General features: G+C 38.6%; 1 protein-coding gene across 3 annotated transcripts in view; it reads right to left on the bottom strand.

Annotated features, from left to right (window-relative positions):
- The window catches only part of ATP8A1 (ATPase phospholipid transporting 8A1), a 228,475-nt gene that overhangs the window by 162,119 nt on the left and 40,443 nt on the right, over nucleotides 1-25,913 (bottom strand). For 2 of the 3 annotated variants that reach the window (XM_043871060.1, XM_043871059.1), the window contains exons 5-7: nucleotides 24,976-25,021; nucleotides 10,449-10,489; nucleotides 5,347-5,420 (exon numbers count right to left, since the gene is read on the bottom strand). In XM_043871060.1, the coding sequence (XP_043726995.1) occupies nucleotides 5,347-5,420; nucleotides 10,449-10,489; nucleotides 24,976-25,021 (161 nt within the window). Of the gene's footprint in view, nucleotides 1-2,142; nucleotides 2,217-5,346; nucleotides 5,421-10,448; nucleotides 10,490-24,975; nucleotides 25,022-25,913 lie in introns of all 3 variants that reach the window. The other variant, XM_043871058.1, reaches the window with a different exon arrangement.

Consider the following 25,913-nt stretch of genomic DNA (forward strand, 5'->3'; position numbering starts at 1 on the left):
AGGTGAGATCTCATGCTCATAGCCCACATGTAAATTAAGAGATGGATTAGAAAATTCCAGATTGTTGCTTCTATAAACTTGCATTTGCATGTTTGGATTGCATTATACTACATCTTTAGAAAAGGTGAATAAGCTTATGTGGACCATAATATTTAAATTTTAAGGCTACTTTAAAAAACTGTACGAACATATTTTACAATGAAAGGGGATATACACTTTCTTTCCCTTATTTTTCCTGTTCTGTTTCTGAGAGCTGCTTCAGAGATTAGTGAGGCAGCAAAAAATCAGCCACCTTGGCCATGACCTGAACCTAGAAGGTTCACTCTATGGGTCCCCACGAGAGTGTTTTAGGCAAGTTCGGTGTGTGGTGGCTGGTGTTAGGGGTCCCTGTTCTCTGGTGTTGCCACAGGTACACTCCCCGAGCATCCTGTAATCTGCCCCTTCAAGTGCTAATTTTACTTGCTTAGTGATTACGGCCAGGTGAGCCTGCAGCCGCGTCGCATGATCTGATCCTCAACTATAAGGAAAAACATTTTGAAGTTACATCAAACTTAACAGCACTTGCTTATACGAAAAGCCAATCAATTATCATCATATAGTAACTATGAATGTAATTTCTGATAAGTATGTATACTCACAGAAATTTCTAAGTCACAAACACCTGGAATTTTCTAATCAACTTCCAATTTGTACATGTGTAAAGCAGGAGATTCTGACTTTCAGACATGAGCACACGGCTTAGTTTTATGGCTTGAAGACTTGTGAAAAGTACTGAAATTCGTGGTCATTAATCAAATATTTTACAGATTCATTTTAAAGTAAACTTGCAAGTCCTTTAATTTCTCTATGGGCTTTGCTTTTCTTCCATAAAGGCTGATACTTTTTTCCCCAACTGGACAAGTTTTTCAATATCTATATTTTCACTTTATCAATTAAGGTTTTACTTTTTATTACTGTCACAATAGTAATTTAGTTCTATCAATTACTCCCAATATGTAATTTACTTATGTATATATTCAAAATAAAAATGGTTTATAACATTTTATAAAACATATCTTCTGATAATACAGAAGGATGACAAATGCTAAATGACCACTGTCAATTCCATATTTTAACAGTGAAAAGCAATAAACTTCTACTGATCATTATAGCCAAGGCCATTCTCAGATCAAATGAGAATAATGGTCTATCTTTTTTTTCTCCCATAAAACAACTTTTCTAGAACCTTAAATGGCAAGTAAGTTAGAAAGTTAAATGCCTGGTTTCTCTTTGAAATGGGGTAAATAAAACATATATCTAAATTCAGAACATTCTCAATCTCTTAAAACAACTGTTTTTGCAGGAGTTCTTGACAAAGTTATGAAAAGGCAGCAAGAAGTCTCAGATAAGGAATCATGCTAGATAATAATTATTTCAGCAAATTATGATGACATTCAAAACACAAACTACTGAAAGGCAAAGCAGGCTTTTTTATTAGTTAGTGGAAAGACGAAACAAGATGTGTATCACAAGACAGACACAGGAGACAGCTGAAGTTGATCAGAGTAACGTGCATGTTGTCACTAGTTACAAGTGGGATACACACTGATCCCAAAGCATGCAGTATCAACTGTACAACATCCAGCTTTGTGCAGGGCGTCCTCTGTAAGCCCTACAAGCCCAGATTATAGCCACAACTGCTATGGGATTCTACTGAACTTGTAGAAAATCTCAAATATAGGACAAATGTTTAAAATTATAAAAATTTCTCAGTAACAGTTTTTCATGTAAATCTTAACATTGTTCAGAACAGTATCCTGGAGAGGTACTAAATGAAGACTTAGTATTTAGGCAAGTTGTTAAAATGAATATATAGTAATGATGCATAGGAAATTAAAATCTACCTTTACCGGCATGCCTCATGGACTCTGACTCCTGTTGATAACAACAGGAGCTGAATTTGCCCACTCGAGGGATGAACATTATTCAACAATGTATTCATAAAAGGACTTTGAAACATCTGGGAAATATCCATCACCGAGAAGTATAAAATGTGTTTTCAAGGAAGAGACACAAAGCTCAACCATCTTTGGGTGCAAGCTGCTTTCTGGTGAAAGGTGAGGATCCACACACACACACCCTGGGCAACTCAGCGGCTCTGACCTTGAGGACAGGCTGATGAGATCTGCTGGGAGATGCTCCCCATTGGTCACTTTCACTATCTCCCCTACTGCCACCTACAGGTCCCAGTTTAAAATAATTAAAACAAAACAAAAAAAATGAATAACAGAGGGGGAAAAAAAAAACAAACAAATGGACAAAAGAGACAGAAAGTTTGAAATTATTATAGAAAAAATACATGTTAATAAAAATGTCTAATGCCAATTTTTTCAAAACTTATTTTGATCAGGTCTAAAGGCACAAGAAAATGGAGTATTTAAGAATCACTTATTTGCTTTTAGGCCCAAATTTCAATTTTTAATACAGAAACTTTTGATTTCTGAAATTTTACTCATAAGCATATCTGAGCAAACTAAATAAAGGCATGTTTTTATATAGAGAGCTACTTTATCTAACAGATTTTCCTTTCTCCAATTCCTCACTCTTGCCATCTATTGTAAATCCACTCCTATCTAAGAAGAAAAGAGATAATGGTGAAAACTACTTTTAGGCTTTTGAAAAACAAAGTATACTATACCATCTCTCCCCTACACCCATACTAAAAAAATCTTCATTAAAATATTCTGATTCCAAAACATTTCAAAGGTTAATTGCATAAACACCTTAATATATTTAATGTAAAGCTGCAAAGGCATGGATCTGGGAAGTTATAATTGTAGACTTCTGAATTATTTACCAATAAAGTTTTGGTAACGAACAGTTTGGGAGAACAAGTTTTGAATCTAGGAGAAATTTTTCAGAGAAGATATGAAATAGACATGGCAAGAATCTGTCTGAAACTGGATTAACAGCTTGGTTTATTTTACAGTATTTTATACTTTGTGAACCCATATATGTGTTTTTTGTTATATGCTAAAATTTCAGTTTCTTCATTTCAAAATGAAAATCAATGAAACACAGTAACTTTCAACCATGTTCATACTTTAATTTCAAACTGCCTCTAAGAAGATGTACTATTAGTATTAATAAATTAAAAATTTAGAAATTAGAATATTATAAACTCTTATTTTGCTTTTTGCTCACTTGCTGGTGAAAATCACTATGTCCTTATTTTGACAGTGGATAGGGTAGTATAATGAGATACTAGATTAGGAGTTAGGTATTCCAACCCTGACCCAGTCAATGGATAAAGTGAAATGACTAAAAATAAGACAAAGTCAAAATTCATCTTTCTGTTAATGGTGGCAAAAGCTTCTACCTACTTCTTGAGGCTAATGTAGGTTCACAAGATCCAAGTAACGCAAAAATATTTTGAGAAAAAAAATTTTAAAAACCAATAGAACCCCCCAGAAAGGTGGTATTTTGTCACTAGGTAGAACTATTTAGTAGCACAAGCTTTATACTTTACTTTGATTCCATTAAATAATAAAAAGCAGTGAATCAGATAATCTTTTTAAAAGTAATCATCTGAAGGAAGTTAACCACAGTAGATGTATATTAAGATACGGAAACCATTTTGATCGACCAATATTGATAGCCACCAACAAATGCTTTTAATGCTGAGAAAAGAAATCTTGTAAAAACGTCCTCAAGTTTAAGAAACACAAGCATATAGCTTATTAGGAGTTTGGATTGGATAGAGACAGATGAAAAATATTTTTAAAACTTTCAACTTAGAATTAAATATAAATTCAAGGTAGCATAGTCAATTATCTTCATATTTCTGAGCATATAAAAATGAAAATTGTACTTAATGTTTCAGCATATGATGGTTTCTATGATAAGTTATGTCTCTATAATAAGTTTAATCAGGAAAATATCAAAAGTTTCCTAAAGTGCTGGAATGCTTCACTATCCTTTTGAACTTTATTGTATGATATTCAGATGGTCCATCACTCATTACCTCTATCAAACTTCTACTGAGTACCACCAAGTGTGTCTCATTCTGCTGGTTAGCCATCCTTAAAACTTAAAAGACTATCAGCTTAAACTGAAAGCAGAATCAGGGAATATTAAGAGTCTGATCATTTAATCCATCTTCCTCACTTTGAAAGACGTGAAGTCAAGGTTTGAGACAGTAAGTTTCTGGTTCAAAAAAACCATGCCAAGACAAGACCCTGGGATTTGCTCCAAGGACAGCAAGCGTGCTGTCGGCTCATCCTCACAGGGACCATTACCAGCACCCTTCAGTTTTAGAAACGTGCCCTGATAAAGCTAGAAGCAAAGGGAACTAAAAGCAGAAAGGTTGGTTTTAAAAGCTATTAATTTTAGTCCTTCTGGGAAAAAAAAAACACCAACAGGTAAGTGGCACCAAAAGTTCCCAGCTATAAAATACAAAAAAATTACTATAGTTACTTCAACTACCTGCAGACTTACTTCTATAAATATCTAGAAAACTCTTCTTGCTCAGTTAAGTTTCCCCAATTTGTCACAAATTCAATCAGTTTAAATATTGACCTGATTAAACAGATTTTGAAAAAAGGACACTGTCCATATTTATATGTGGATTTTACAAATAAAACTGTCCAAGGAAATGATGATAAACAACCTCTAAAATAGTAAAAACATTTTTCTTAATTTATATTAGGACTAGCTTTACAGTTTTTAAGCCTAAAGCCATTTGAAAGTCACATTCTTTAAAGGGTTACAGTGCTATATGACCAATTTATGACTATCTTAAATACGAGCAAAACAAAAACTATCTAAATTCAGTAAGAAAGAACTTAGAAGAAAGAAAAAAGTGCTTTAATTTTTGTTTGAAGAGTATACTATTTCAAAAGACAAGATGACAAAAAAACCTCATTTATCCATTTTCTTGTACCAACGCACCACAAAGATCAAGAAACTTTGGAGGGATACATGAATGCATCATAAAGGAATTTATCATGAATAAAGATTTCAAGATAAATCAATAGTACCCAATCCATGTATTATATAAAATAAGTGATAGGAAATCTTACAAGAGTTAGTAGTCACAAACAGATCTGAGCACATTCAGAGGGAGCGCAGACTCTTAACTGTAATTATAATTTCTGAATTTTAAAGCATAGCACCGATCACTTATTCTATATGGCAAACATGAAAGAGTCCTTTAAGCCCAATCAATCTTTTTAATGTTTAGTTCAAAATCATTAGAGAGGTTTAAAATTCTTCGTTTATTCTTTATTTCCTTGGAGAAATCACAAGGTCAATGCAGGGTAGAGAAACCATCCTCTACACTGTCTGAGCATCAGTAGGTGTCTCTACCTTGATGAGAGAAGCACAGTGTCAGCAGGTATATACTCTTTGCCTTTTATTATAACTATATCTCCAACATTTACCTGAAAGAAAACTGGGAATTGGTTAATTATCTGCATTGAAAATAGTTACAAATACACAACCCACTGTATTTACGCAGAGAATACAGTAAAAAATGCTTATTGGCAAACAAGAACCACTTATCTTCACAAAATGGCATAAAATTATCTAGAAGTGAGGCCAAGGAGGGAACAATCCTTTAAAACGAAAAAACAAATAAGGAATCTGTATTGTACCACCTAAGTGACATAGCTTAATAAAAATCAATTTCATCCACTCTGGTCACTTAATTGACATCTCATCTTCTCATCATTCTCTCCCTATGACATAAAAATAAAAAGGAGGAATTTTCCAGATGAAATCATACCCTGTTTAAGGGAATCTTAATACAACTGGAAAAACTATGTATGTATATATCACTACTTCTCAGATGAATCCTAGTTAAAAATTCATAATTTAGAGAGGGAAAAAAAAGAGTTTTAGATTCTCAGTTATTCCCCAAGATCACAGAGGAAGAGCTTAGACTCAAACCCACATTGAGCTGTCTGCAAAGTCTGATTTTGCATAAGCAAATATAATGAAATGATCACTGCATTTTAAATTAAAAAAGAAAAACCAGTTTAAGTCTCTCTCTTATTTTACTACCTGTTAGCATTAGTGTGAGCACCATCTGAAGACAAATTAAAGAGATACTGTGTCCAGAAACTTAGAAGGCATTTAAAGAGCTTTTAATGTCACAGAGCTTTTGGCAAATAGTAACTCCAACTAAGTAGCAACTTGGTGTGCTGGCCAAGTTGAGCAAATTACATTGATAGCCACGAAATTAGACCTCACTCTTAGCAGCCAAAACAATCTAAAAGTTTTACTATTTAATCAAGAGAAGAAAAGCCCCTTTTCTTGTGGGGGGCAGTGTTAAAAGCCTTTTTGTTCTCTCCCCTCTCTACTTTTCCTTGAACCCCAAAATAATACTTTTCTGCACGGGCTGGGGCGGGGGGCAGGTGGTGGTGGTGTGGGGAAGAGATGGATGTCCTCAGTGGGAATCACAGTAAGAGACAGCCCACTGTGGTCTAGTTAAATACCGCGGGAGAGACAAGTTAGGGAAGTTGGAGGAGACCTTCTCATTTATGGTATGTATGCTGGTTATCCAGGTAGGGAAACTATGAATACCTTGATTCAAAAGAGATTTGTTTCAAATGAAATCTAGACTCTCTGAAATTGACAAACTGTCAGGGACCTTGGAATCAAACACCCCCTTCCTTAAAAAAAAGGGGAAACTGGGAAAACAAAAAATAGCAAGTATAGGTGTGTACTGATCCTTAAAGTAATGCGTTTTAACAATGCTCTGATAGCACTCACTAAAAGCAAGATAAACAGAACAAATTTCTCCACAGTCAGAGCACCAGGAGAGAACTCTATACAGGTAACCATTTAACTGCTGCTTAATCATCTCCTGTGTGTTAACATTTGCTCTTCAATCAGACTATATTCTTCATAAAGTCAGAACCACGTCTGTCTGTGCTACAATGTTAGGAATTTTCATTAGTCTGTTAGACTCTAACAAATTGCACTATTTTCCAAAATCTTCATTCATTGTAAGACCAATGAAAGGCTTACAGTTAGAAAACTGAAAACTAAAAGAAAGTATCAGCATCTTACAAGGTCTAACATGGTTACCCCAAAGGCTTGGGAAGACCAAGGGCTCAGAGACTGCTAAGGCTGTTCTCACTGCACTGAGAAGGGATTACTCCCGCCTTCTCACTTTCTCAAACACCTCTTTCTTATTGGGTTCCAAGCCTCTAGTGTGCCATTCATTTCTGTTTTCAGTCGGGTATGTGCATAGAAATAGACAGAACAGAAAGTCAAGATGCCAAAAATTCTTTGACCACGTTGTTCTAATCAAAGTTATCATGACAAAACAGTTTTAGTCCCCAAAATACTTAAGTTTAAAAAAGTACTTAGGGCTTCTGGCCACTACCTTGAGCCTTCTCACGTCATTAACATTAGAGATTGTAATTGTGGATTATGAAAAACGTTATCAGAGTATAATAGACTGAAGATCTGATTGCTCAATTGCAGACTCCAGCATATTTATGTTTTTACGAAGGAATTTCTGAAGATATGAATTCTCAATCCAAAGAACTAGATTGCATGGTGGAAACTTCAGGCATTAAAGCAGCTGAATAGAGTGACTTTTACAGGGGCATACAGCCTACTATTCCATGCTTTTCTTTAAAGCCTAAAACATATGTTGATTCTAAGATTCTTCACCTAATTTTTCTGCCTGCTACTAACTCAAAAACATGTGAACAGTCTCAACTGCATCTTAACCTTAAGAGCGGATCTCCGTGGTAAGAGTAAAGAAGACAGCTGTTGACTTTCAAGAGTGGGGATTCAACGCCTTTCTCAGGCCTTTGTGATTGTAATATTTTCTTAGAAAACCAAATACTGGCAATTTAACCTTGTAAAACAAAGAAAAGGCTTCCAAACAAAAACTGGAGGGATAAACTGCGAGTGTTTGAGAGCTGAAGTTTGCCCATCTATGAATGACAGGGTGGACACTGTGCAAATTTGTAGGTCCTCCGAGAAATATTAAAAAGCGACCGCAGCAGCCACACACTCAGAGAGGCCAAGAAAGAAAGAACCCTGAACCTAAAGCCCATTTGCACTAAAGTTTATCATCTTACGCTGGCAAATGGATCAGACTCTTGGTTTTGCTTTATTGATTTCATTTTTAATTGCACAAAATATCACATAAGCTAAAGAAAAGACTTGCCTACAGTCTGGCTAACACAACAGCCAGGCTGTTTTCACACCAGTTCACTTAGTGTTCAATGAATCATTTCTACGTCACCAGCATCTTGGTGTACACCATCCCATTCTTTTCGCCTCTGATTATTCTATGACACAGTGACTCTATTGTGAGCTTACTGCTTAGCACATATATTCAGTAAGTATTTGTTGAGTGATGCTATAAAATTTTTCTGTGAGTTGCCACAACATTTGAAATTACAGCTTTTACTTGTCACAAAATATACCAGAGTATAGAATGTCATTTATTTATAAAATGCTTTCACTATTTCTGGATATCCATATATTATTAACTTTTTGCTATTATAAATAACGTTAAATGATAATATTTTCTTGGGATAAATTCCCAGAAGTCTTTTTTTTTTTTTTTTTGTGGTTGTCAATATGAAGACCTAAATTGCTAAATATACAATACTATGTGAATAAAAGACTTTATAAAAGTTTCAAGGTTTTCTTTACAGCAGTCGTATATATATTTCAAGTTTATCTGTAAGCATCCCACATGCCACTAGGAATGAGATCTTTTTTCATTGTATTTTTCTCAATTGTTATTGCTGAAGAAAGTCATGTCAACTTCTGAATATTTATATTGGATTCATCACTGAGCCAACTTTTATTAACTCTAATTAGCTAACTGTCTGCTTCCAGTATTAAGTAACATCAGTGCATTTTGGCTGGATGACTTTCTGCAGCATGTTAGATTCTACCCCTCTGTTTCTCAAAGTGGGATATCTAGGGAAGGTGTGGCACCGAACTCCAAGATAACTGAGAATGCTATCAATCATGGGCTGGTAAATTAATTTTCTTTACTGTGAAAAATTGGAAAAGTTAAAGCAATCTACTCAGTCTTGGAATAATGACTGCCCAATAGGAAAATAGAACATTAAAATGAATTAAAATTAATTTTAGGGTGAGGTAGTGGATGGTTATCTCCCGACTTTACAACTAATTTATTTTCTAAGCAAGCACTCGAGGTAAGAAGAAATTGTTATCAATTCCTTTGTATATGCATTTATGTTAATTACCCTGACAATCCTAGTAAATGAAATATATTTATAATAAAAATCAATTTATTGTAGTTGACTACATCCTACTTGTCTTCTCTCTAGTGTTTAAATCCACAAGTACTATATAAGAGCAAAAGGGAAACTTCTTTTGAAACAGTAAACTGAACTTTTTGTTTTTTCTATCTGGTGCCTCTGAAAAAGAGGTAACTGATACAGAAATAAGGAAAGGAAGAGTATTTTCCTCTTTGTTACTTTCATGTCAAAAACCAAAGAGAGGGAGAGTAATGACTTTTCAAATATCCAGAAAAGGAGATGTCAATCTTTATTCTGGCCACCGATTTAAAATCAAAATGCAGTTAGTTCAGAGGGATTCCTGTTACCTGGGAGGATACAGCTGACTGCGAATGTCCCAGGGCAGAATCAAGGGCGTGGCCTTTAACTTGGAAATGCAACTGTCTGTGTAGGTGTCCTTACACATCTGTTGTCCTAGCAATATCAGAAAACAAGGTCCCGGGGTGGAGTGGCCTTGCTCCAAAAAGTCTCTTACAAAGTTAGGGAGGTTATTCACTTGTGGATGACTGGAGGTTAAATGGTCTTCCAGAACTAAAGGAGAACAATCATAGCTTACCTTTTGAAACTGGGGTCTGAAAAGCATATGAACATTTGGATAACACTTGCTAAATTGTGACTCAACTCATTAACTGTCGTGTTAGAGGTCCTATGAGCAAATTAACTTCTTGATGTTATGGAACTGATTTTCAGCTAGTCAGAAGATGGTATTTAGTTAGTAAGACTCTTAAGAAAAAAATGAATTAGCAATGTATAAATGTGATTAGTCACAATAAATGAATTTGTAGTAAGATATACAAATGTGAACTATCAGAATGTAATTTTTGTTTTACTTGGACAGTAGATGATTAAAGCAAAAAAAAACTACAACACAAAACAGTCCATGGTTAAATGAAATCTATAAAAACAGTACTCAAAATATACTATGAAAGAAACAAAAAGTTCTAAATATAACTTTAAGATACTAGTCTTTCTAATATATTGCAGAATTATTAAATGGAAATGACTAACTGAAGAAGATTCCATGTATGATTACATTACTTACTAAACAGCTTTCACATCAGTGGAATCCTTGACATTTGCTTATATCACACACAAAAATTACATCTACTAGAGTACACCTCTATGCATGTCTTCTCCTGTAACAAAATAAAAATCAATGCATACCTTTTCCCAGTGCACAATTTCCCAAGCACCATTTCTCAAAACTGGAAAGAGAAAAGGTGATAGTTTTAAGAACATTTTTATTACTCATCAAAAGCCTACCTCTGATGAAATGATCATTTTTAAATGAATAGCTTCAAATAAATGAACTGGTAACAATTTTACAGGTTTAAAAACTAATTGTAACAGCAAAGATACATAAAATTATGCGAAGAAACAACCAATGTACACTTTATATCTCACAGTAAAATATTACTAACAAGCTAGTCTTTTGCCAAGGGCTTTCTTTAGCACACAAGAGAATTATAGGGCTTGACTGGAGGAGAAAGCCACAAAAATGCTTGAAAAAGGGAGTGACAAGCTTAAAAAATTTCAGAAGCCAGAACAGTAGCAATGCTAAAAAAAGAAAAAGAGGTTTACAAGCATAGAAGGAATGGATTTCAAACTGGGCAGTAAAAATTTAATACATAAACCAGTAGATTAAAAAAAAACACTGTACTTTTAGCTTTAAAATAATGGAAAATAGCAAATATTTGTATATCTGGTTTACTGAGAAGAAACAAAAGAGGGCTACAATTAAATTATGAATGAGGGGCTGAAATTTCTCAGAGTTTTATTACTGGTTTGCAACAGTAAAGTTATTTGGTTTATTTTCCTTTTATTCCTACAATGCATCTGTGGCAGAATACTGAACATGCCCACAGACACTAACAGATAAAACAGAAGAGAGAATAAAGTGAAGTAGATGGCACAGCATGGAGTTAAGAAAAAGAGTAAGTCAAGGTCAGTCAACAAATTATCCTTACAGTAAATTCCATGAAGGCAAAGCTAACATTTGCTTTGTTTAATACAATATTCTCTGGAAACAGTACAGTGCTAAGTAGCTGGTGGGTAAATATTTGCAAGATGAATAACTTAAAGGCATGAAAACATTAGATTCAGTTTCTTTTGATGTTAGAAGAGATGAAGGCTGAACCTTCTTAAGTAAATCACAATGATAATCTCTAAAATGTGCAATAGCAAACCTAACACTAATTACATACTCACAGGTCTGAAAACCAGTGCTATAATATAAAATATTCTAATCTAAATATAATCTTATAGTGTTTCAAAATTTCCTGAACCCAGGGACTATGTCTTATTCATTTCTTTATCTCTAGCACTCCGCAGCATTCCTGTCACGTAAGACTCTCCAGTGCGAAACAGATAAGTGCAAGGAGGAGTATCTTACAGTGAATTTTGGTGAATCAACTTCATGAATTTAAATAATTCCAAGATGAAGAGCTAACACTAAAGAATTTCCAGTAACTATATGAATGTTTAAGTTTCAGTTTATAGTTGGGGGTGAAGGATCTGAGCCCCAGCATTTAAAACTGACCCCTATGCCCAAAAGCACGAGACTAATGCCTACAGAATTCATCCACACTGGGGGCGCTAGTGGTAAAGAACCCTTCTGCCAACGCAGGAGACGTAAGGGACACAGGTTTGATCCCTGGGTCAGGTAGATCCCCTGGAGGCGGGAAGGGAAACCCACTCCAGTATTCTTGCCTGGAGAATCCCATGGACAGAGAAGAACGGCGGGCTACAGTTCATAGGGTCACAAAGAGTTGGACACGACTGAGATGACTTAGCACTGTTCCACCAGTAAAACTGCCCCTGGAGCACAAGCGTTTCAGAGCACAACGCTTAAGAGTAAAAAGTCCTGGGTTCAGACGCCGTCTCCATCAGTGCCAAGCAATATCTTCCTCAAAATTCGCTGTTACAAAGAGTAAACAAATGAGAGCATTTTGCCCTTAATCACAGTGGCTACAATATTAAGTACTCAACAAGGAACACTGGAAAAGTGCTGTTCAAATGTACATGACTGAAGGATGGGGCAAAAATCTGCATAGATTTAAATTAGAAAAAAAAATCCTGTTCAATAGGACTATTGTCATTGATTTTCTTCTAATCCCATCTCATATAAGTAAACATTCTCCCACTGCAGTACCCCATTGTTTAAAAATCAGTGTCCAGTATTTTTAAAATGAAGAGGTTTGACATGAAAAGGAAGACTTCAGGCTCATCTAGAAGCCTGGTCACGTCCTGCACTGTGACCTGCGGCTGGGACAGCAGGGGTCACCACTTGGGATGAGGCTCACCGCCCCATCACCACGCTTGTTTCTGGTTTCCCACTGCTGGACATACAGCCGACTTCCCTTATTTAGGAGACCTGCCCGGCTCACACACGTGAGGTGTTTCTATCCTTCACTGAGGTGTAACTTATAACCAGCTATATAGACCTTAACATGTTCTGTCCAATGAGTTTAAAAAAAATGTAAACATCTGTGAATCCGCTGCTCAGAATGAGATACAGAACTCCAGAAAGACTCCTGTACCCCTTTACCATCCATCCATCCTCCCATCCCGAGGCAAATATAAATTATTCACCATAAGTGAGTTTTGCATCTCACATGCAATGAATTACACAATATTTTTGTACTGAAGTTTCAAACAGTGTATCTGAGATTCTGTTTAAAAAAGTTTATTTCCACCATTAAATTGACATGGTACTATGGGGGACTGATTTTTGGATTCTGTATTTATGCCGCTGATCAATTTACACATTTTTCATACCAATATATACCACGCCTTGATCACTGTAACTCTACAGTAAGTCCTGAATTTAGGGAGTCTTCCCACATTGCTCTTTTCCAATATTGTTGGGCTATTTTGAATTCTTTGCATTTCCAAGTAAATTTTAAAACTGAATTGTCAATTCTAAAAAAAAAAAAAATTCTAACCGTCTTAGGATTTTGATTTGGGGCTCAAGGTTTTCAATTCATGGGAAGTCCAGACAAGCTATACCTTTCTATTAATTTATGTTCTCATAAATTTTTTCCAATATGCTTTTGTAGTTTACAGTGCATAGGTCTTTTATTAGACCTACTTCTTGATATTTGATGACTTTTTCCCTTATACTGTAAGTTGTATTTTTTTACTACATTTTCCAATTAGTCATTGGTGGTACACAGAAATGCCTTAAACTTTCATACAATGACCCTGTCACCATTAATTTTGTTGAATTCACTTATTAGTTCTGGTAGGATTTTTTTCTGTTTGTTTTGTAGCAATATTTTCTAAGAAAATTAATTTCAGTTTGTTAATAATGCTGTATTATGATTTTTTGGCAGTTTTATTGTCCTCATATGCCTCATTGTTCATTTTTATTGTTCATATTTATTGTTCAATCTTATTTTTAAACTTCTGCTCTTATGAGGAAAAAAAAAAAAAATTTCTCTTTCCCCAGACTCCAAGATCTGTGACTCGAGAATCTTCTCTTTCCGCTCACACTGTATTGCCAGTGTGTCCACGCAGCAACACAAAGGTGCCCAGTCAACACTCACTGGGTGGAAAGCGGATGCACTGATGCTCATATGTGTTCATATAAAGCCACAGTAGCAGATTTACTGAAGATAAAGCCCTGCTCCCTAGTAGGTGTTCTATTAAAAGTATACACACAAAGTTTAAAAAACGGCTGCAGAGGAAAAACCTTGGCATCTCCTCGAAAGGCTCAGCACAGAGCTGTCATGAGACACAGGAATTTCACACCTAAGTGTGTGTCCAAGAGAACTGAGACACATTCACACAAGGACCTGTGCACAACTGTTTACCCCATCACTGTTCATAACTAGAAAGCGGGAACAACCCAAATGTCCATCCACCAATGGACAGTTAAACAATAGGGGTATATCCCCAAAATGGAACATTACTCAGTCATATAAAAGGAACGAAGCGCTGACACATGTGACAACTGGATGACTCCTGAAGATAAGCCAGACACAAAAGGCTACACATCGAGTGGTCCCCTTTATGCAAAATGCCCAGAGTAGAGAAATCCATAGAGATAGAAAAAGTAGATTAGTGGTTGTCAGGGGCTCATGGAAGAGGGCAGTGGGGACTGACTGCTTATATGTCTGGGGTTTCTTTTAGAGGTGATGAAAATATTCTGGAATCAGATAGTGGTGATGGATGCATAATGCTGTGAATATACTAAAAAATGCTGAACTGTACACTTGAAAATAATGAATTTTACAGTATATGAACTATAACTCAATAACAAACAGCTACATAAAATGATGCCAATGAACTATTTAAACATTTGCTTAAAATAACCTTCTCAGCTTCAGAAGTTCCTAAAATGATCCCAATGTGAACAGCTGGAAAAGGTTATGCAACCAGTAGATGCACTAACGTTCCTGTGTGTTTGGGATACGAACGTCCTCTGATGTCAGCTTTGCGCCACCCCCTCCAGCTCTGTAACTTAACCAACCCTCCTTGAAATGCTGCCACTTGGAAGAGGTTTGCCAGTTCACATCCAAAAATAGCTCTGAACCACTCCACTGGGTTCCCCTTACAGGCTGGAAGGGTCATAACAGGCTCACCAAGCCCAGCAGACCATGCCAGGGAGTCTGCTCCACCAGGGAGGTGAGAAGCGTGGCCACTTTCATGGAAACGTGGAAAACCATCTGAATCTGCATCAGTTCTTCATCCTCCCCAAATACTCATCCCCTTCAACCTGGCTTGGATGGTTTCTCCAGGCACATTCGAACCCACTTACACCCTCAACCCCCCACCTGACCCTTCTGCAGCACCCCCTCTATAAACCAGCCAGTCCTGCCATCTCATGGGGAATGCCCGCCTCCACCAGAACAGTGCATCCACCTGCCCTCTTCTCTCCTCCTCTCCGTCCAAATGTCTCCTCTCTCTTCATCACTGGAGACACACAGGAAAATATGTCTTACTACAGAAACTGGCACGCCTAAAAAACTTTTAAATACATACTCAGCCAATGATGTTTTCTACCAAACTACAGAATCAACATATTACTCTCCAAGCCAACTGGAGTTACATAAAACAAAAAGCTGACCTCTCCTCATCTCACGCCACTTTCTCAAGGTAAGGAATGCTAGCTGATGTATCCTCAAGTACTTTCCTCTAGACAAGCACAGACATATGCATGTTTATTTTCTTTCTTTTCAGAAAATGTATTTCTCTGCAACCTGGTTTTCCACTTAACATCCACTTTCAGGACAAACCATGGAGACAGTCTATTTTGTGAAAAATAATCCCTTGAATCTTTGCATCTATTACACATGGAGAGATAATTCGAACAGACTCACAAGACTCCACAAGGTACCTTCGAGAAAAGTTTTAATCAAACTATAGGATGTGGTAGAGCTGGAAAAAGAGTGGTAGCTTAAAAGCCCAGGCAAGCATCAGGAGCCTAAGAAACTTCTAGGTCCAGCCCTCCAGGGTTTTTTCTCATTCACCGAGGACATGGATTTTGAACCTCTACCATATGGAGGATCAACCTCAACTTCAGGGAAGCATGGGAAAATGTTTCCAGGGGATCTTTTATACCCCTCATCAATTAGACAAGTCAGATTATGTTCCAGGTTAAACCAGGTTAAGTTACAACTCAGTTAAGCTACCACTCTATATACATCCTTAAACCCAGCAGAGAAGCAAGTTTTGGGTGCTCCAGGGAGTTTCAAACCCTACAAAGCGCCTTATCATTCACCAATTAGTCCATCCTGTCCTCTTGGCAAAGGTTCAGCATCACAATTCCAGGTGTCCCTGAGATCAGCATAGAGCTATTTCAGCCCAGCCGTGAAACAGCTCTTTTACATAACGACTATATCATAGTGTGTTCAACTATCCTCCTCTCAATGGAAACTCTGATTTCTGCTTTTTATGCCACCTCAAACAACCCTGAAATATATTTACATGATTGTATCCTATAGGAGACTATTCCCAAAGGAGCACTGCTGGCTCTAGGGTATTTATGTTTGTACTTTTATCAGATACAACCAGATTCATTCCTACTGCTATCCATACCATCATTAGCAATATATAAAGTTCCACTGACAATAAACTTAGACAAGCACAAATTGTTATCAGTCATTTGAATTTTGTCAATCTGATGAGCATTTGGTATTTATTCTGAAAGTTACAGTGGACTGGATTAATCCAAGTGTAAATTACCTTAATGTCCTACACTGACTTAGAATTCTAACTAGGTAGAGAAACATATCTTTGGATGTAGTATAGAACCTGGATACTCAACAAGTGGTCCAGAGACCTACCTCATCAGCATCACCTGGAGGCTTTTTAGACCCTGGGATGTTTCTACTCTTTCTATATTTTACCCCCAATTTCATTTGTTCTTGCATATAAAACTGGAACACAGAAATAAAGGCTGGATGCACAGTTTCTTCAAACTTGAGGCTAGACCCATTTTAGGATATAGAGAACAACAGAGAATTCTGGTGAAGTTAAAAATCAGCTCACAACATAGAAAAGGTTTCTGTACAATTTAAGGCTTGAGTACTGGCTGAGTATAAACGTCACAATTCATTACTGTCTTTACTTCTGAACTGGTTCCTAAAAGCCAACCACGGAACAATGAAAATAAACCGTATCACATGTATAGGCTGGTGACCGAAACGGCAGCCTAGTTATTTTTAATCACTGACCTCCTCTGACCCAGCTCTAGCCAGGTTTAGAGGAAGCAAGAAGTGACGCTGGGTCCTCTGCTGAGCTTTCAGCGTTCCTGAGCCCAAAGCAAACTTACTCCATAACCCGAGAGAAGGTGAGCTGTGGAGGAGATGACCAGTGATGCCTGGTGAAGGGGACCGCGAACAAGCTAGGACAGAAATATGCCAACGGTCTGTCTCATGATGCTGCAACAACTCTCTCTTTTAAACGCAAACCTCTTCCCCCTCTCAGCAGTTCCCCAAACACACCTGCTGTAATTTCCACACGGGCTAATAAGTCTGACAATATGCATGGCGGAGCTCAGACTTTAAACAAACACCTCAAATGTCACCTGTTTTTACTGAGCAGGGTGCTACCTGACAGCTTTTGTTGTAATGGGCTGTCGTTTTTGAAATGAAAACAGTCTGTTATGGTCCCTTGGGAATTCCGTAATCCAGGGCCCTGGAGAAACTGTCAGTATTTCAGGACTTGATCAACATGCCATGCAGATACAGGAACTGGCTCACCTAGCTGGTGAGAGAAGCCGTTACCGCGGCCGTCTAACTGGTCTACCGCAGGACTGTTAGCGCAAGCGTCACTGAGGCCTTGTGGGGTGCCTGCTATTCCTGGGCAGCCAAGCCCCTTCCTGGAGCAGGTGACAAAAGGCAAGTTACCCAGGGACACTGGGTATCACCACCATCAAAGAACGCAGAGAAACCACAGCAAAGGCAGCATGCTGCAACTCCTCAGCGGGAGCTACCACTGAAGAGGGGCTTTAATGCGCTGAGAAGGGTCAGAGTGCTGCTGAGCGTATGGTTTTGACCGGGGCAGAGAAGGAAAACCAACACACACACACTAAAGCAGCAATTCATTCACTACGCAGACCCTTGCTTACAAAGATAACTTGAGGGCAAAAACCTCTTGTGGCACAAACTGGCAAATGCACAAAAGTCTCCTGCATAGACTTGCCTGGAAAGGTCAAAATAAGCAACAACGTGCTTGGGGTGTACGGACAAAAAAGACAAAGGGAGCTTCTTGAGTTTCCACTCTTGTCTGTATTCTTTTTAGAGATTTTCAACTAATTGGTATTACTTTTGTCAACTTGCTTATAGATAAGGAAAAAGTGGAAACAGTGGCAGATTTTATTTTCTTGGGCTCCAAAATCACTGCAGAGGGTGACTGCAGTCATTAAATTAAAAGACACTTGCCCTTTGGAAGAAAAGCTATGAGAAACCTAGACGGCATATTAAAAAGCAAAGATACCACTTTGCTGACAAAAGTCTGTATAGTCAAAGCTATGGTTTTTCCAGTAGTCATGTATGGATGTGAGAGTTGGACCATAAAGAAGGCTGAGTGCCAAAGAACTGATGCTTTCAAACTGTGGTGCTGGAGAAGACTCTTGAGACTCCCTTGGACGGTAACGAGATCAAACCAGTCCATCCTAAAGGAAATCAACCCTGAATATTCATTGGAAGGACTGATGCTGAAGTCGAAGCTCTAGTACTTTGGCCACCTGATGTGAAGAACTGACTCACTGGAACCTCCTTTGCTCAAAATGTTTTCCCCAATCCTGCCTAGAGTCATGAATCATTTGCATTTTCCTTCACATGACTGAGAAATTCCTTGAAAGAAAAATCTCCTTTCACCGCTTTGCCAGTCATTCATTCCACCCTTCCCTGTAGCCAAGCTTCGGTTCTCGCAGACTCCCCAGTTACGCTCCAGTTTAGAACTAGAACTCCAGTTAAGAACTGTGACTTTTTATTTCTTTAACTCAAGTATCTCTGACTTACAACACTGCATTAGTTTCAGGTGCAAGTACAGTGATTCTTTTTTTTTTGCAGATTATATTTCATTCTATGTTACTATAACATATTGACTGTAATTCCCTGTGCTACACAGTAAATTCTTGTTGTTTATTGATCTTAGGACTTCTCAAATGCTCGTTTTAGTGGGTATCACAGCTCCAGTCCTCTATTAATTCAGCAGCACTTGGTGTTTGATGGGGCTTCCCCTCCTGTGGCAGGTCCAGCTGGACCCATCCACTGTGTATTCCCCTTTGACTTCTCATCAACACCGCCGTATTCCTCTTCCCTATTAGTTAAAAGTCAGTCTCCTTTTGAGTCTCATCCCCACCCCACCCCATGCAGCTGTCACCATCTTTGCTCAAAAGTACAACTGGGAACCCAGCCATCCCTTTCAGGAATTCTCTTTAGGTTCTTCACTCTGGTTTTCAAAAGCCTCCAAATTATGATCCTATCTTGTCTTCCCATCCCTGTCCCCACTGCTCCTTGTCACGTATCCTATGCTGTAGTCAAGAGATTCCATTCAGCCCTGCCCACTGCCACTTCCCTGCATTCTGCCTCCAAGACGCACTATGTCACTTTGTATAAGGGACTTGAGCATTGGATTTGGTGTCCACGGGGGTCCTGGAACCAATCCCCAATGGATACTGAAGGACAACTATATTTGCTATTCCCAGAATAGACCTCAGGCCTCCCCATTTTCTCCTGGATCACCCCTGCAACCATCCCAACAGCTCTGCTTACTGAAAGGCCACTTGTCTTTATGAACCTTGCATGTGACATTTCTAAATCTCCACCTCTTTCATTTGGCCTTTATGAGCTTTTCTATCTTGTATTGTAGTATCAGGGAGCATCTTATCTTCCCTACCAGATTCTAATTTCCTGCAGGGCAGGCACAAAGCCTGGTTTCTTTCTGCACTTTCTGCACTGGGTCTCACACAAGGGAGATGTTCAGTGAGACTTACTGACGTGAAATAATAAATGTTCTAACCTGGAGTCACACCTGTTTTTCTCCTTTCACTTTATCTATGGCCCTAAATTTCCTCAGTGGGTTTTTTGTTTCTTGGTGTGCAACTTTTATTTCTGGGACAAATGAAAGCCAATCTAGGGCTGTACTTCCCCCCAAATAAATACATCCTTTTCAACCAGAACTTCTGCTGAAAATACCTAACAAGTTCAATTTATAAAATCCTAAGATGTTTAAATTTTAATCTGAAGATATTAATAATCTTAGAGGTATCTGAAAACATTCTTTGGAAAATAGTGCTCAAGTTTTAAGTCCGAATTTTAAGCTCATGGAAACAATATCATCTGTGAACTATTTATAGGTAGCTTATGTACACATGGGTGAGACATGCAGATGCCTCCAGCGGGACAAAAAAGCCAGGAAAATGGTGCTATTTTAAACCCCTCAGCACGAAGTGGAACTCAACCAGATGGATTTAGCCCTGGTAGTAGGTCACCACAGCCTTAACAACCTAAAACAAAATCAACCCACACCAACTCAATGTATTTTTCATAAAGGACTTTAAAGATGAAATGGCTTCCAGGAGGAAATAAGCAGCTATGTGCCCTGCAGGGACGTAGCCTGCTAGGGTTATCAGCTGCCACCTGCTCAACTCCACTTCTGAAGAGGCAGATGTGGCTCCGGGGAAGGATGAAGCAGCTGGAGATGAGATCTATTATTTTTAGCTGTGCGCCTAGTGAAAAGGAAATTCCTGTTGTCTTTTTCTCCATTAAATTAAAATAAAGCAAAACTGCTTTATTAAAGATTTATTCTAATCCAACAGCTACTAATACCTACTAATAAAATGAGGTCTGAAGACAGACTGATGGTAGTAATGGTGACCCTGATTCAACAGCAGCGTCCAACCAGGTGACTGACAGGCTGACGCCAGACGTCACCGGCGTCTCCCAGACAGTCTCGCCTGCAGAATGTATGCACACCATCCTTCAGGGAAGATGTCCAAACCTGGGATTTTAAAAAAGCAAATCTACTTCCTTAAGAGGCTTATTTCATTTTAATTTTTTAGATCTCCATCCCTTCCTCTTTATTGTGATTTTATGGGAAACTGTCATTCCACCTGAAATACCGACATGCCAGCTATAGTCATTTCCCACAAAAAATGAAAGCATATGTTTACAGTTTAAAAAAAAAGAGAACTGGCTCAACCACCAGAGCAAATTCATATGGGGACTGGTTTCAATATACATATTATGATGATAATTACAAAAGTATCATTTACAAATTTCTGCAGCACTAAGTTTGGCCAAGAAAATCCAATTAAGGATCTACAATGAGAGACTGGCTCCCAAGTGTACGTAAACACAAGGAATAGGGTACATCAAGTACTGTGAGTTCAAATACCGAGGAAGAAATCAGAGAAAACAAAGGTTAGTGTAGATGTCAGGGAAACCGGCCATCCTGAATACGGCAGTGGTCTGGGGCCTTGGGCAATGGAAGGGATAAGTGGAAACAGTCCTGTGTTCACAGGAGGCTGAGCAGAGTAAAATAATGACATAATGACTTCAACAGACCAAGTGAAGAGACAGCAAGAACTTCCACCAGAGCAGTTTTTCATCAGTGCCTGCAAAACAGCCTGGGAGACAGTGTTTTGAAAATACAGCTTTCCACTTTGCTCACAGCCAAAATAATGAATTTTCAAGGAGGCTCCCTTCATTCCCAGTCTCTTCTTGCTTCTTTATCCGTACTGAAGTATCTAAAGAGAGAGCGGTTCCTTCACTCACACAAAGCCCCTGCTAAGGAGGGGCCCCTGGGCTGGAGACGTGGGGACGCAAAGGTGAAGAAGACCTGCCCTCTGCAGAATCCAGAATTTAACCCCTGCTTGAGTCCATCCTGAAGGAGATCAGTCCTGGGTGTTCATTGGAAGGACTGATGCTGAAGCTGAAACTCCAATACTTTGGCCACCTCATGCGAAGAGTTGACTCATTGGGAAAGACCCTGATGCAGGGAGGGATTGGGGGCAGGAGGAGAAGGGGACGACAGAGGATGAGATGGCTGGATGGCATCACCGACTCGATGGGCATGAGTTTGAGTAAACTCCGGGAGTTGGTGATGGACAGGGAGGCCTGGCGTGCTGCAATTCATGGGGTCGCAAAGAGTCGGACACGACTGAGTGACTGAACTGAACTGAGTTCATTCACTACTGAAAATGAGGCATCAGACAGGTACCAGTCCAGTTAAATGGCTGAAAATGTTGTAAGTGAAATCATGGGTTTGTGTTTCTGAAGTCACTAGGGAATAGTCAGAGGGAAACAGTCACCTCTGTTGCCTCAATGCAAAACAAGGAGAGAAAATATTCATTTTGCTAGGAATATATATAAAGATTAATATTCGAATCTGAGGGAAAGATGTCCTCTTATGCATTACATGGTCTTGGTAAACACTGAGAAAATGAAATTTAAGTTAAATACTTCAAATGTCTGTCAAAAATTATCTCCCTTCCTACTCCTACATCCATTCCTGCCTTTCAACTCAGGAACCCAAATCGAATTTCAGTCTGGCCTAACAACAGACGGCTTTCATATAGAGTAATTTGAGTCCTCTGGCAGCAAGTGGTGTCCCACTCAGACATTTCTGTTAACTTTGATCAACTGCAAAGTCAAAGAAGACCAATATTCAAACTGGGCAAAGGGAAAAAAAGGATACGGTTCTCTTAGAAAATATTCAAGTGTCAAATTAAAGACCATAATTTCTTGGATATGGGCTTTCCAAGTAGTCTGCTGACTTAAAATGGTTTTTATATGTAAGCCCTGAGTACATGCTAAGTCACTTCAGCCGTGTCTGACTCTTTGCAATCCCATGGACTGTAGCCTGCGAGGCTCCTCTGTCCATTCTCCAGGCAAGAATACTGGAGTGGGTTGCCAGGCCCTACTCCAAGGGAATCTTCCTGACCCAGGGATCAAACCCACGTCTCTTATGTCTCCTGCATTGCAGGCAGGTTCTTTACCACTAGCATCGCCTGGGAAGCCCGTATGTAAGCCTTAATATTTTCTTTTTGACATGAAGAGGCTACTCTAGAAGCCTTTCCTCTCACTTTGAACCTACAGAGTTAATCCTGTTAATCCAGAATGAATAGGTGAACCAAGAATGATAACTAAGACAGAATATTTTTCCTGATTAGCAGGCAAAAGGGAATTTTTTTTGGTAGTAGGCAGGTACCTGGAGAATCAGAGAACTGCTCAGTACAGGGTGTGGTGGCCTAAAGCAGCAGCTGTGAAGGCTACTCGCCAGCTGAACAATGTTGAATTCTTGGGCCAAGGCTTGAAAATAATTGACTGCTAGTCCCTGAGATTATGACCCCTCTGCCATAGGATACATTATGCACTGGAAAAAACAGTTAAATATTTCTGGTTTAAAAGCTGTTGCTGACACAAAAAAAAAAAAAAAAAGCTGTTGCTGAACTTTCTGAGCAACATGACAACAAATGCAAAAACTGCACATTGCGAAAAACACCTGAACCTGAAACATTTGAGCTTTTTCCCTTTTTCAATATCGATGGCTGTCCTTTTCTGACTAAACTCCTGGAGTGGCTTAATCCTCAAGCTTCTAACAGCCCCCTACTGAATGACATTCTGCTCTCCAACTTTAATCTGCATATTTGTCTTTTCTCTTTTGGGCTTGTAAACTTTCTCCAACTACTCAGTATATATAAGAAACGCTGGAATCCCCTGGCTTGGCACTCAAGGCCTTTGGCCACCTGATGAGAAGAGCCAACTCACTGGAAAAGACCCTGATGATTAGAAAGACTGCAGCGAAGAGGAGGGGATGGCAGAGGCTGAGATGGTTAGAGAGCATCACCAACTCCATGGACGCGAATTGTGAGCAAACTCCAGGAGACAGTGGAGGACAGGGGAGCTGAGCATGCTACAGTCCGTGGGGTCACCAAGAATCAGACAGGACTTAATGACTGACCAGCAACAACAACCTTTCTGATCATGTCTCTGCTTCCCTTCGCCACGAACGTTCTTTCTCCATCTGGCACCCTAGCAGCGGTTCCACAAAGCAATCCGACAGCTGTCTTCACCTCTATTCAGAAAGCCTCTCTTCTTCCTTCCTCACTCAGCATAACAGGCAATGCCCTTCCCAAGCGCCTCTGTTTGTCCAAACTTTTCCCCAAATTCAAGATCTAGCTCAAGTTACCCTACAATTCTCTCTCCTGCTTTTGAATCCGTAAAGCATTTGACACAGAAATTGTTATTTGTTACAAAAATCTAGGGATCACGTAATGTGAACCCTTCACTTTCCACACAAGATCATCTTTCACCTTTACAGAGCTCCCATCTTATATTTTTTCATGTGTCCGATAATAAGTATAATCTCAATAAATGTTTAATTTCTTAGGTAATGCTTTAATAAATGTACCATCTTTGAATGCATCAACTATCAGCAGATAATTCCTTTGGTAGAAGGTGGTGAGAAGAGAAATAAGGCATTTTGACAGAATCCACAAAAATCATAGCTGTATAAAAATCCCATTTTTAATTACCAGCTAATTTTGGCAGACATGGCTGACCCTCACCACACCAGGGAACTTCAGAGAGAGATGATATTCTCAGGTGGGGAAAGCTCAGGGATGGGGTAAGATGTCTGTTTCATATGTCCCTGGGTATTTTTTTTTAATTGAAAGTAACAATGATCTATTTGCTTGTGTTAAAGGTCATCCGGGTTTCGACTCCATCAAAATGAGACCCACAGTGCAGAGCCACATCAGTATGCCACGTGCTTCCCAGAAGCTGGCTTGGTTCTCCTTATTCCTGAAGCATTTCTCACCTGCAGGTACAGGATAACTCAAAGTGCTTCCAATGTGCCTTTTAGCCAAGTAACATCACACCTGACTATTTTCTATAAATCTTGTCCCGAATAACATCTATAGATGTCACACACATACACACACATTTTGTAGCATTTAATGCTGATAAAACAACTGCAGATTTTATGGACAGTACTTGTGAGTACATTGCTATGAGGCACTTAAATTTTATTAAAAACTTTACTTTTCAAAAATATTACATTATCCCTGTAAATCACTCTAATGTGGATTTAAGAGTCATGATAATGAACACTACAAAACAAAACTTGAGAGATACACAGTGTTCTCAGTTGAATTATACTTAATTGAAGTGATTTGCAGAGATTACCGTGAGGGTGTTTGACAGATACGAGAAACAAAATGTAAAATTCCTACCTTGAGTCTGTTTCTTGTTCACCGCATTATCAGCTTTATGTCGTTTCTAAAGTTTAAAAGCAAAAACAAAAACTGTGAAAAAGTGGATGAGATTAGCAAAACAAGATAGCACCTGTAACAAAAGTCAGATTCTTTTTCCTTTAACCTTACGTTTCTCAAGGCTTTTATCCTTTCACACCCATATCAATTTTATAAGTAAGCCCAGAGTATGGTGATGGGAACAATCAGAGTACGTGGGGATTTTAAAATTGGAAGTGCAATCCACAGCATCTTTATTCCCTTTCTAGGAGTACAGGTGTGTGGCCTCAAAAAGCCCTTACATTATTGTGCAGGTAAGATTAAAATTTTAATGTATTAGAAAAGAGCTGAAAGACTGATTTAGACTTTTGCTTAAACAACTCACTTAAAAGGAAGATTGCCCAAGAGAATTATCTGTAATAACTACCATTGAACAATGATACCAAAATATTTTCAGTTTCTTAGGAAATTCATTATCTAATTAGGCTGAGCACATCCTCTATAATTTAATGATGTGCCAATGTCTGCCAACGACGAGAACCATCTACCACTTGCACAACACTGCTTTTCTACCCACTGCTCCCCAACAGCGCCCCCCACCTTCAGAAGTCACTGAATCTCATTTTGTTTCCTCCCAAAGCATGAGAAAATTGAGCATTAAACGAGCGAGTTAGTCTACATCTAGGTGGGTGAATCTGAAGAGCCACGAAGCCGAGACTGGACGGCAGTAGGAGGAAGGGAAGGTCAGAGGGAAGGTGAGAACCTGGGTGGTCAGGGAGGCCAACTCCCCCACAGTCCAGCGGGAGGTTTGCCAGGGCTTCTGTCTAAACTTTCAGCGCCGAGAGTAACACAGCTGCCTCTGCTGACGCCGCAGAAGTGTTGAGTGTAACTGATGCTGAGCTCAAAGATTCTATCATATA

The sequence above is a fragment of the Cervus elaphus genome, chromosome 17 (genome assembly GCF_910594005.1).
Source record: "Cervus elaphus chromosome 17, mCerEla1.1, whole genome shotgun sequence".
Taxonomy (NCBI): Eukaryota; Metazoa; Chordata; class Mammalia; order Artiodactyla; family Cervidae; genus Cervus; species Cervus elaphus.